This window comes from Salmo salar, chromosome 25, assembly GCF_965601325.2.
Source record: "Salmo salar chromosome 25, fSalSal1, whole genome shotgun sequence".
Lineage (NCBI taxonomy): Eukaryota > Metazoa > Chordata > Actinopteri > Salmoniformes > Salmonidae > Salmo > Salmo salar.
In genome coordinates, this window is record NC_138315.1 from 34,766,589 (window position 1) to 34,780,437 (window position 13,849).

General features: G+C 42.7%; 1 protein-coding gene across 1 annotated transcript; it reads right to left on the bottom strand.

The window, feature by feature from the left end:
• Nucleotides 1-904: 904 nt before the first annotated feature.
• pvrl1 (Poliovirus receptor-related protein 1) lies at nt 905-3,246 on the bottom strand. Its single transcript, NM_001146661.1, is given in 3 exon segments — nt 905-1,594; nt 2,162-2,234; nt 2,538-3,246. Coding segments are annotated over 2 exon segments (504 nt in total). The 5' UTR covers nt 2,217-2,234; nt 2,538-3,246; the 3' UTR covers nt 905-1,145.
• Nucleotides 3,247-13,849: the final 10,603 nt, after the last annotated feature.

The window sequence follows — 13,849 nt, forward strand, 5'->3', positions numbered from 1 at the left end:
ATGCACATTAGAGCTTATGCATATGTATATCAGCATTATGGTTTCCTAAATTAAGAACTGGGTAGCTGCAGGAACAAGGTTGGAGAGCCCATGGCATACAGCGTTTAGGTGAAATATCACCTGTCGGGCAGCGAGAGCATACTCCTCAAACAGTGGTTGACGCGTGGATTGAAAGAAGTGTTATTGTATTTATTTCTCAGCTGCTCTTAAGCACATGCTCCACTTTAAACAAAAGTGGCCTACCTATCATCAGTGAAAATCAGCCCGTCGGGAAAACTCGCGGCCTCCATTCCCTATTCGAGTGCATACAGACGACATGTATTTTTTTTTACACATTAGTGAAGACAAAATTAAATTGAGAAATGTCTCATGTGAAAATCGCTTGACGAGAGAACAGCTGTGCTGCCTAAGAACAGAGCTTTTTTGCTACTTTCTCAAATCATCAATAGCCTATAGTCGCACCATGCAGCCCATATATGTTCTGATTTCTAAGACATTTTAAGGTTGATATCATTCACAACTAAACTCTAAATCCAGTATATAGGACGTGTTTCAAGAAAAATATCCTTCAATTGTACTCTTCATAATATAAAATCATATAAAATAAAATAATGGCACGGGACTTAAAGCATATCTTGTCAGCTAAATAACAAGCCTACAGCATATGGCATGGAGTATAGCCAGATAGCATGCAGTAGGTCAACTCATATTTTGTTATTCTGAAATACATTTTCTTCATATCATAATTTTTATTTAGACCTGATTAAAATAATTAATTAATGTATTGTGATGGTGTATATTAAATGTATTTATTATACTTTTTTTAATGTAGATCATCAGCGGCTTGTATGTGTGGAGGTCCGGAGATGCTAAACGTGATTATGTTAAGAAACAGTCAATTACTGTGAGACATGCCTTCTTTATTTGCATGGCAATAACCGACAGACAAAATTTCATTACTGCTACAGATTCATCAAATAACTATTTCTTCCAAAAACGGTTCTTAGGATAAAAAAAGTTTATAGGTTGAATCTTATCCCTCTGGAAAGAACCCGTTGGGCACCTTTTTTTCTAAGCGCGGAGAAGATGGAAGATGAGGGTTCTGTAGATGAGGGCTCTGCTCTTGCTTCACTTGAATAATGAAACTACCAACTTCTTACCTTTCTAGTATTGATTATCACATTAAGTCTTTCCACACTGTCAATCATAGAAACAGTGATGCAAAGAGTGAAGGAAGAGTTCTTACCAAGCACAGTCAGAGGTATCTCTGTAGTGTATGCTCCACTGGGGAAAACACTGAAGATACATGTGAAGGTGCCTTCATCCAACAGTCTGACAGCTGTTATTCTAATAGATCCAAGGTTTTCTGATGGGTTCCCAATAAACTGGACTCTACCTTTTAATCCATTTGGTGCAATAAACTTAATAGCCCCATTGGGATAAATCAGCATAAAATTATGTTTCTGTGTTTCTTCCCAAGTACTTTTCTGCCATGTTATCTGTTCGAGGTCCTCAGTTGTCTCTATCAGTCTGCAGGATAAGTCCACATCCTCCCCCTGTACCACAGTCCTGCGTCCTCCAATCACCTGTGTACCTAAAGAGAAAACACAAGCCAAAAAAACTGTCCAAAAGATACCAGTAGAATAGATGCTTATGAACTCTAATAAACAGAGATGTTACATAAACACACAGACAAGACCATTATTAGTATTTAGCTGTGCTTATGAACTATGATATCCTATTGATGCTGAAATGTGGCTATTGTAAAAAGAAATGGCTAAAGCACATACTGATCTGGGTCCAGTCTAGGCTGAAACTACTTAGTGAATATGTTATTAGAATAATAAGCCAAAAGTCCTGACTCTATTCTAACACTTAATCAAGACTAAGATATTCAATACATTCCCAGATACTTGTGCATGCTCAGCATGTCTCATAACTACTGAGTTAAAAACATAGTAAACATACTCAGTTAAAACATAGTAAACATACTGAGCTGATGTGTGTGCCTTATTGTACCCTAAAAGGACAAGGACTACAGTTGAATGGTGGGATTGTGTGTTTGGTGGGTGTTATTGTCTTGCCTTGTGTCAATAAGAAAAAAGAGACAAAAACATGAGGTCAATAGTATGGCATTTTATGACATCAATTGGAAACCTACTTTCTGTATCCCTCTGGATCATGAGTAGAATCACACCGCACAGATTCCGTAACATGCTTTGCTCTTCTCATTGCTATGGTCAGAGGGGAAATGTAATTATGGAATTATATTACATTTTAAAATTGGTGATTTGTAAAAATGAGGACCTATTCATTGTTTATGTAAAACAGTTATGTAGGCTAAGCTGTATGTAAAATAATGTTGAATGCAATAATATGAATTCATGCAATGGTCTGCAATCATCCCTCTTTGATGGAGACTATGCACATCTTGCAATGTAGCCAAAACCTTTTCACAAAAATAAACAACCAGGCTTATATTGGTCAGTAATAATGGAACTAAACATGTGTATCTGTAAATTTAATAGACCACTAACCTTTGATGAATGGAAGTTCCTCTGCGGAAATAGCCGAGACATTTGTTTTTGACGTTTGTGCTGACAGAAAAATGTCCTGCTGTAGGAAAACACTAATTCAGTAAGCCACATCAGCTATAACACAATGGGGTGGATCATGGATGAGACAGTCTCCAACCCACTCGCAGACTGCTGGCTTTTCATAGGCTATGTGCTTCCTCTTTGAAAGCCCGTACCACCTTATACTGGTTATGAAACATACACATAGGCCTCATTACAAAAAAACAAGAATGATGGGACAAAATTATATATTTTCTTTAAGAAAAACAAAGTTAAAAACAGCAACAGGCCAGAATCTGTATGACTTGGGACCCCCCTCTCTGATGATGCACTATATACACTACCGTTCAAAAGTTTGGGGTCACTTAGAAATGTCCTTGTTTTCCATGAAAACACACATGAAATGAGTTGCAACATGAATCGGAAATATAGTCAAGACGTTAACAAGGTTATAAATAATGATTTTTAAGTGAAATGATAATTGTGTCCTTCAAACTTGGCTTTTGTCAAAGAATCCTCCATTTGCAGCAGTTACAGCCTAGCAGACCTTTGGCATTCTAGTTTCCAATTTGTTGAGGTAATCTGAAGAGATTTCACCCCATGCTTCCTGAAGCACCTCCCACGAGTTGTATTGGCTTGATGGGCACTTCTTACGTACCATACGGTCAAGCTGCTCCCACAAGAGCTCAAAATGGTCCGGGGACTGTGCTGGCCATTCCATTATAGACAGAATACCAGCTGACTGCTTCTTCCCTAAATACTTATTGCATAGTTTGAAGCTGTGCTTTGGGTCATTGTCAAATCAAATCAAATCAAATGTATTTATAAAGCCCTTCTTACATCAACTAATATCTCAAAGTGCTCTACAGAAACCCAGCCTAAAACCCCAAACAGCAAGCAATGCAGGTGTAGAAGCAGGGTGGCTAGGAAAAACTCCCTAGAAAGGCCAGCATCTAGGAAGAAACCTTGAGTGGAACCAGGCAATGAGGGGTGGTCAGTCCTCTTCTGGCTGTGCCGGGTGGAGATTATAACAAAACATTGTGTTCAAATGTTCATTGATGACCATCAGGGTCAAATAATAATAATCACAGTGGTTGTCGAGGGTGCAACAGGTCAGCACCTCAGGAGTAAATGTCAGTTGGTTTTTCATTCAGAGTATCTCTACCACTACTGCTGGCTCTAGAGAGATGAAAACAGCAGGTCTGAGACAGGTAGCACGTCCGGTGAACAGGTCAGGGTTCCATAGCCGCAGGCAGAACAGTTGAAACTGGAGCAGCAGCACAGCCAGTTGGACTGGGGACAACAAGGAGTCATCATGCCAGGTAGTCCTGAGGCACGGTCCTAGGGCTCAGGTCCTCTGAGAGAGAGAAAGAAAGAAAGAATTTGAGAGAGCATCCTTAAATTCACACAGGACACCGGATAAGACAGGAGAAAAACTCCAGATATAACAGACTGACCCTAGCCCCCCGACACCTAAACAACTGCAGCATAAATACTGGAGGCTGAGACAGGAGGGGTCAGGAGACACAAAGCCCTGACCTCAATCCAATAGAAAATTTGTGGGCAGAACTGCAAAAGCGTGTACGAGGAAGGAGGCCTACAAACCTGACTCAGATACACCAGCTCTGTCAGGAGGAATGGGCCAAAATTCACCCAACTTATTGTGGGAAGCTTGTGGAAGGCTACCCGAAACGTTTGACCCAAATTAAACAATTTAAAGGCAAAGCTACCAAATACTTATTGAGTGTATGTAAACCTCTGACCCACTGGGAATGTGATGAAAGAAATAAAAGTTGAAATAAATCATTCTCTCTACTATTATTCTGACATTTCACATTCTTAAAATAAAGTGGTGACCCTAACTGACCTGTAGTAACTTGACAAGGAATGCCCACACACATATCGATATTACTTTCCTTTACTTTCAACCCAAACCTAAAGGTGTATTGCCAGGTACAAACGGTACAAATATAGCAGAACTATATAGCTCACTCCACCGGTGGTAGAATCACATTGCACAGAACTCACTCTTAGTGATGACATCATCAAAAGGGAAAGGTCATGCTCAATACCAATAATAACTATGTCATTATTTATATAGTGTCCACACTATAACACTTCTCCCCCCTCAATTTAAATCCCCCCTGTAAGGAAAACATAAGGTTAACAAGTAAACCACATCAGTGTTTTCTTTTCTTTACTACACCACACTGTAGAACTTCTGCTGGTGTTACCGTAAATGTAAACAAAACAACAACAACAACAAAATGACAGTCCTTATTTCTTTTCAACTAGGTCTGCTGCTCCAAACAAACCCTAACACCACGAGTCTCTCAGTCTCAACTACAGAGTTAGTCTTTCAGGAGGCTTGTGACTACGCTGTGATCTGCGCAGTACTCCTGGTGTGCTACGAGACACAGGTAAGGCGTGTCCCAGTGGAGCTGGGTCTGAGGGCACAGGAGTGGGTTGGGTGTTTGTGAGAGAATGTCCATCACCCTCTGCTGGAACCACTGAATGCCCTTGTTCCTCAGATGCTGTTTCCTGTGGGATTTCAACTTGTACACTACCACCCACAGCTGTTCCGTCTGAAAACATGGTCTTGTGTTTGTCATAGCGCAGGCGGAGATGGTCCTGGTGTCTGCGCATGACTCGCCCATCAGTCAGTTTGACCACAAAGGAGACGGGACCACTCTGACTCAGAATGATACCTGGCAACCACTGTTGGCTGCTTGTGAAGTTGCGGATGTAGACAGTGTCATTGGGTTTTAACTGTCTCTCCCTTGCGTGGTGGTCATGTCTCTCTTTTTGTTTCTCCTGCTTCCGTTCCACTCGTGCTCTGATGTTCGGACGCAGTAGATCCAGGTGAGCTTTTGGCTTTCTGCCCATTAACATCACCGCTGGAGCCTGTCCTGTTATTGTTTGTGGCGTGATGCGGTACTGGAACAAGAACCGAGAGAGCTTAGTTGTGATGGTTCCCACAGTCATCCTTTTGAGCCCCTCTTTCAGTGTCTGCACAGCCCGCTCCGCTAAGCCGTTTGAGGCCGGGTGAAACGGGGCGCTGCGGACATGGCGGATCCCGTTTCTCTGCATGAATTCTTGGAACAAGTCACAGGTAAACGTTGTTGCGTTTTCGGACACCAGAGAGTCCGGCAGACCATGGGTGAAAACACCTGCCGAAGCTTTTCGATGGTTGTGGTCGCTGTGATGTTGCTCATGATGTGCGCCTCCAGCCACTTGGAGTGTGCGTCCACCATGACAAGGAACATGTGACCCATGAAAGGGCCTGCAAAATCTATATGCAGCCTGGACCATGGGCGGTCAGGCCACTCCCACAGATGTAGTGATCTGTTTGGCATTCACAGGTGAGTTTGACAATCTCTCCATTAGGAAAATTGTCTCGGGAGGCACCACAGTTGTGGCAGGCATCTCTGGTAGCGGGAGACGGCTGAGCGCGTCTGCATTTGCATTGTCCTTCCCCGCTCTATACACTATCGTGTACTGGTAAGCTGAAAGTGTCAGAGGCCCAGCGCTGAAACCTTGCTGAAGACATGGGCGGAATGCATCTTGATTCACTAAAAAGGCTCATCAGTGGTTTGTGGTCAGTACATATGGTGAAATGACGACCGTAGAGGTACTGATGGAAGCGTTTCACAGCAAAGACTATGGCCAGACCTTCCTTGTCTAACTGTGAATAACCCTTCTCAGCACTCGTCAGCGTACGTGATGCGAATCCAATGGGTCTCTCTGACCCGTCCTCCATCTGATGAGAGAGTACTGCCCCGACGCCATAGGGTGAGGCGTCACATGACAGGATGATCTCTTTGTCTTGGTCAAAATTAACCAGAAGTTGTGCTGATTGTAGTAGTGCTTTCACTTCCTTGAAAGCTTTCTCTTGTGCTGGTCCCCACTTCCATTTACAGTCTTTGTGAAGCAACTGATAAAGTGGAGCCAACACTGTTGACCGCTCCGGGAGGAACTCTCATAGTAGTTCACCATGCCCAGGAATGACCTGAGCTCTGACCCATTCTTGGGGTTTGGAGCATCCTTGATTGCCCTGACTTTGTCCTCCACAGGACACAGACCCTGCGCTGTGATCTTGTGACCTAGGTATGGCACACTCTGTGCTTGGAATGTGCACTTGCTACGCTTCAGGCGCAGCCCTGCCTCAGATAATCTCTTTAACACCTGGTCCAGATGGTGGAGGTGCTCCTCCTCCGTCTCCCCTGTAACCATGTCATCCAGGTACACTGCTACATGAGGGATCCCCTGCAGCAGATTGTCCATTGTCCTCTGGAAAATGGCTGGGCTGGACGCCACTCCGAAAACCAAGCGGTTGTACCTGAACAAGCCTTTGTGAGTGTTCACTGTGACATACTCTTTTGAGTCCTCGTCCAGGAGGAGCTGTTGGTAGGCGTGACTCATGTCAAGCTTTGAGAACATCTTGCCTCCTGCCAGTGTCGTGAACAAGTCCTCCACCCGTGGCAGCGGGTAAGCGTCTAGCTTAGAGGCCCTGTTGGTGAGTTTGTAGTCCCCACATATACGCACCGTGCCGTCACTTTTCAGAACGGGAACGATAGGAGCTGCCCAGCGGGAGAACTGAACGGGAGTAATGACGTTTGCTTCCTGCAGCCGCTCCAACTCATCTTCCACTTTCTTTTTCATGGCGTAAGGCACTGTCCTGGGCTTGAAAAAGCGAGGCTCGGCCTGAGGATCCACGAACAGCTTAACTGCAGTACCCTGCAGTGTGCCCAGTTCATCTTTGAAAATCTCTGGGTACTTTTGAATGACATCCTCAGTCACTCGGGTGTGTTTTATCTCACCCCAGCTCAGTTGTATTTTGTTATAGCCAGTCATGCCCTAGTAAACTAGGCTCATTCCCTTTCACCACCAGGAGCCGTGCTCTCACTTCCTGGCTGTTGTATGCAATGTCCACCTCTAGAGCCCCCAGCAATGGTATGGTCTCCCCGGTGTACGTACGCAGTCTGATCCCTGCCGGTGTGAGGGCAGAAACCTGTCTTGAGCCCCATTTTTGTTTGTAGGTCTCCTCACTTATGACAGAGGCAGAGGCCCCCGTGTCAACCTCCATCCTCATCTGCTTTCCATCTACGTCCACTGTAGCATAGATAGGCTCTGCGCACGGCTCCCTCACCTTAAATATGTTGTAGGAACAATGCTCTTCCTCCTCCTCTGTGCTCTCTAGGTGGTGCACTGCTGACTGAGGCTTTGGTGCTGTGAACTTGCCCAGCCCAGTCCGCCCACCCTCTGGCTTGCTTCTAGGACCCCTGCATTTTTTTGATAAATGTCCCTTTTTGTTGCAATTGTGACAGACAGTCTTCATAAACTTACAGTTGTTACCATAATGTGTCCCTCCACATCTGAAACATTCCACTGCTTTTCCCCTTTTTCCTGCCACCTCTTTTGTCACCTGATGCACTGCACAACTTTCACTGTTGGCCTTTTGAATATTTTTCACATTACTAGCGGCTATCTCCATCCCTTGAGATGGTTCCAATGCTCTCTTGAAAGTCAGTGTGGCTTCCCCCAGCAACCGGCGCTGTATGCTGTCCTCATTAATGCCACAGACTAATCTGTCATGGAGCATGTCCTCTAACATAGCCCTAAACTCACAATGTTCAGAGAGTTCACGTAATTCAGCAACAAAGTTAGCAACAGACTGACCTGTTTTCCGAAAATGGCAGTTAAACTTGAACCTCTGGACAATCACTGACGGCTTTGGATTGTGGTGAGTCTGAACGAGAGCAACTAGATCCCCAAAAGGAATTTCTCCCAGTCTCCGTGGTGTAGCCAAATTTCTCATTAGCTTGTAGGTTTTAGCCCCACACACACTCAAGAGAATAGAGCGCTGTTTAGCCTCATCTATGATTCCATTTGCCAAGAAAAAGTGTCCCAACCTTTCCACATATTCCGTCCAGTCCTCGTTCTCTTCCACAAACTCAGTGATAGTCCAAAACATTGCCATTATAACCCCAACTTGTCCTTGATCCTCGTTAGCGATTTTCACTTGCTGCTGATTATCCCTGTTGGCGTTTCCGTCCAGCGGCACCTGCTCTCCGTCGCTCATTAAGCTAGCTAGCTAACTGACTACCTCCACTGTTTCTTAGCAAGCTAGCACCTCGCCCTGTACAAGTTGATAAAGTTTTATCCTCGTCGCCAAAAAGGTGTAGTAACTTGACAAGGAATGCCCACACGCATTTCGATATTACTTTCCTTTACTTTCAACCCAAACCTAAAGGTGTATTGCCAGGTACAAACGGTACAAATATAGCAGAACTATATAGCCCACTCCACCGGTGGTAGAATCACATTGCATAGAACTCACTCTTAGTGATGACATCATCAAAAGGGAAAGGTCACGGTCAATACCAATAATAACCATGTCATTATTTATATAGTGTCCACACTATAACATGACCTAAGACAGGGAAATGCTTACTAGGATTAAATGTCAGGAATTTTGAAAAACTGAGTTTAAATGTACTTTGCTAAGGTGTATGTAATCTTCCGACTTCAACTGTATATGTCTTAACAAAGTGTTAGGCCACCACGACCTGCCAGGTCATCTTCAATGTGCCTTTGCATCGATTCTAAGAGTGGACTTAGTTCTCAGAGTAACAGCACATTAATCAATTTAGGAACTTGGCCGGAGGCTTAGCTACTAGCATTTAGTCCAGATTCTGGTGTAGAAGGCTTGTAAACAGTTACTTACTTATATGAGAGAAAGAGCTTCAATGTCCGTTATCTGATATCTCTTTGTCTTGGTAGTTCTTTTTACAGTTTTTTGTTTTCATCAATCTCTCTGTATCACGCCTCTGTCACTGGTTACACATCCCAAAGGGAAACTCCCAATCTCAGAGGAACAGAGTAATGTGAGGAAGTCATGTTTTTGCTGTGTATGCACTGTACTGTTGAATTGTATGTGCTTTTTTGTATTTACTGCTGGCCTCCTGGCCAGGTCTCCCTTTTCAGGCCCCAATGGAACTTCCTGGTTGAATAAAGCTTCAATAAAAATATTATAAAAATAGCCATTCTTTACATACTGCACACAACACGTAAACATATAATAATAATAACAATAATACAGAATAATAATAATAATAATAATGATAATAATACAATAACACTATAATAATGGGTAGACTCAGACTCAAACTTCTGAATGATTTTTAACAGTTTACAATATGTTCAAAAGCACTGAAACTAAAGAGTAGTTAAAAATATATTCTCACGAAGGAAACAACTGCTAACTGTCTAATAGACATTCTAAATATCATTCTTTATCTCTGAGGCAAGTTTGGTGATTGCAACAAACTGTGGTTTTCACTGACTTCTTTCTTCTTCTCCTTTTTTGAGTGGTCAAACAGCTACTTTTCATTGCAATGCCTGGTCACTAGAGGTATTGGATTATTTTTAATTTCACTGAAGAACGAAATGCATGTCCCACTCAGTATAGTATAGGTTTAATTAGCATCCAACCAATCAGTATGTGTGAATGAAACCAACACAAAGAAATGTACACTAGTAATGTAAAGAGGGCAACGTCATGACAGTACACACACACTAACCACTACCACTACCACCCCTAAACCCACAGACATGTCTCTTCTTGTTGATTAAAAGGCAGAAGTGCACACTAGGTTAATCTTTAGAAATGCTTTAACTTGATAAGAATTAACGTATTTTGGAAGATTTGGTTGGGAGGAGGTTGAGGCTAAAACAGTTCATGGATCTGGAGGGAATTAATCTGCCTTGAACCCCATGTGGTCTATAACCTGTTAGGGCTAAGGGGCAGTATTTACACGGCCGGATAAAAAACGTACCCAATTTAATCTGGTTACTACTCCTGCCCAGTAACTAGAATATGCATATAATTATTGGCTTTGGATAGAAAACACCCTAAAGTTTCTAAAACTGTTTGAATGGTGTCTGTGAGTGTAACAGAACTCATATGGCAGGCAAAAACCTGAGAAGATTTCATGCAGGAAGTGGCCTGTCTGACAAGGTGTTGTTGTTCTTGCCTCTGTTTATTGAAGAGTCAGGAACTTAGCTGTAACGTGACACTTCCTACGGCTCCCATAGGCTCTCAGAGCCCGGGAAAAAGCTGAACGATGTCGAGGCAGCCCCAGGCTGAAACACATTATCGCCTTTGCTAAGTGGCCGATCAGAGGACAAAGGAATTAGGCGCGTGCCCGAGTCGACGAAGTGATATATTTTCTTTCGGCTGTTTACCTAATTGCAGATTCCCGGTCGGAATATTATCGCTTTTTTACGAGAAAAATGGCATAAAAATTGATTTTAAACAGATTTTGACATGCTTCGAAGTACGGTAATGAAATATTTAGAAATCTTTTGTCATGAAATGCGCCGTGCGCATGACCCTTATTTACCATTCGGATAGTGTCTAGAACGCACTAACAAAACGCCACTGTTGGAACATAACTATGGATTATTTTGGACCAAACCAACATTTGTTATTGAAGTAGAAGTCCTGGGAGTGCATTCTGACGAAGAACAGAAAAGGTAATCAAACTTTTCTAATAGTAAATCTGATTTTGGTGAAGGCTAAACTTGCTGGGTGTCTAAATAGCTAGCCCTGTGATGCCGGGCTATCTACTGAGAATATTGCAAAATGTGCTTTCACCGAAAAGCTATTTTAAATTCGGACATATCGAGTGCATAGAGGAGTTCTGTATCTATAATTCTTAAAATAATTGTTATGCTTTTTGTGAACGTTTATCGTGAGTAATTTAGTAAATTGTTAGTAAATTCGCCGGAAGTTTGCGGGGGGTATGCTAGTTCTGAACGTCACATGCTAATGTAAAAAGCTGTTTTTTGATATAAATATGAACTTGATTGAACAAAACATGCATGTATTGTATAACATAATGTCCTAGGTGTGTCATCTGATGAAGATCATCAAAGGTTAGTGCTGCATTTAGCTGTCTTCTGGGTTTTTGTGACATTATATGCTAGCTTGAAAAATGGCTGTGTGGTTATTTGTGTCTATGTACTCTCCTAACATAATCTAATGTTTTGCATTCGCTGTAAAGCCTTTTTGAAATCGGACAATGTGGTTAGATTAACGAGAGTCTTATCTTTCAAATGGTGTAAAATAGTCGAATGTTTGAAATATTGAAATGATTGCATTTTTGAGGTATTTGTATTTCGCGCCACGCGATGCCACTGGCTGTTGAATAGAGTGGGAGAAGCTTACGTCCCACCTAGCCCATAGAGGTTAATGCAACCGCTGTACCAGATTTCAAAACAGCTTTATGGCGAAAGCACATTGTTCAATATTCTGAGTACAGAGCTCAGCCATCAAAGCAAGCTATACAGTTACCCACCAAGTTCTGAGGTCAACAAAACTCTGAAATAGTAATGTAAATCTTCACTTACTTTTGCTGATCTTGGTCGGAATGCACTCCCAGGACTCCCACTTCCACAAGAATGTTCGTTTTGTTCAATAAAGTCCATCATTTATGTCCAAATACATCCGTTTTGTTCAGGCATTCAGATCACTATTCCAAAGGCATAATGAGCGAGCGCACATCCCGAGATGAAAAGTCAAATAGTTCCATTACCGTTCGTAGAAACATGTAAAACGATGCTTACAATCAATCCGTAGGGTCTTTTTAACATAAATCTTTGATAATATTCACGCCGGACAAAAGCGTATTCATTACAGAGGAAAAAGAAGGAACGGCGTGCCTGCATGACTGCGCAGTAAAGAACACAGTGGTCCAAAGGCTTGAGACAGCTCTTATTTTCTCTCCAGAAACAGTAGAAGCATGAAACAAGGTTCTAAAGACTGTTGAAATCTAGTGGAAGCCTTAGGAAGTGCAAAATAACCCCACATACACTGTAGTTTCGAAAGGCAACAAGTTGAAAAACTACAAACCACTTCCTGGTTGGATTTTTTCTCAGGTTTTTGCCTGCCATATGAGTTCTGTTATACTCACAGACATCATTCAAACAGTTTTAGAAAATTCAGAGTGTTTTCTATACGAATTTACTAATAATATGCATATCCTACCTTCTGGGCCTGAGTAGCAGGCAGTTTAATTTGGGCACATTATTCATCTGAATTTCCGAATACTGCCCCCTGTCACCAAGAAGTTAACACAGTGTCCAAAGAAGGGCCAGAAGTATACAGAATGGTATCATCTGCGTAGAGGTGGATCAGAGAATCACCAGCAGCATGAGCGACATCATTGATGTGTACAGAGAAGAGAGTCGGCCCAAGAATTGAACCCAGTGGCACCCCCATAGAGACCACCAGAGGGCCGGACAACAGGCCCTCCGATTTGACACACTGAACTCTATCAGAGAAGTAGTTGGTGAACTAGGCGAGGCAAGAATTTGAGAAACCAAGGCTGTTGAGTCTGCCAATAAGAATGTGGTGATCGACAGAGTCGAAAGCCTTGGCCAGGTCGATGAACACAGCTGCACAGTGATGTCTCTTATCGATAGCAGTTATGATATCGTTAAGGACCTTGAGCGTGGCTGAGGTGCACGCATGACCGGCTCTGAAACCAGATTGCATAGCGGAGAAGGTACGGTGTGATTCAAAATGGTAGGTAATCTGTTTGTTAACTTGGCTTTCGAAGACCTTAGAGATGCAGTGTAGGGTAGATATAGGTCTGTAGCAGTTTGGGTCTAGAGTGTCTCCCCCTTTGAAGAGGGGGATGACCGCAGCAGCTGTCCAATCTCTGGGAATCTCAGATGATACGAAAGAGAGGTTGAACAAGCTAGTAATAGGGGTTGCAACAATTTCAGCAGATAATTGGAAAGCATGGCCAGCCGTAGAGAAATGCTTATTGAAATTCTCAATTATAGTGGATTTATCGGTTGTAACAGTGTTTCCTAGCCTCAGAGCAGTGGGTTGCTGTGAGGAGGTGCTCTTTTTCTCCATGGACTTTAGTGTCCCAGAACTTTTTTGAGTTTGTACTGCAGGATGCAAATTTCTGTTTAAAAAAGCGACCCTTAGCTTTCCTGACTGCCTGTGTATATTGGTTCCTAACTTCCCTGAAAAGTTGCATATCACAGGGGCTATTCGATGCAGTGTGTTCCTAATGCAGAACACCACAGGATGTTTTTGTGCTGGTCAAGGGCAGACAGGAGTGAACCAAAGGCTATATCTATTCCTGGTTCTACATTTTTTGAATGGGGCATGCTTATTTAAGATGGTGAGGAAGGCACTTTTAAAGAACAACCAGGCATCCTCTACTGTCGGGATGAGGCCAATGTCATTCCAG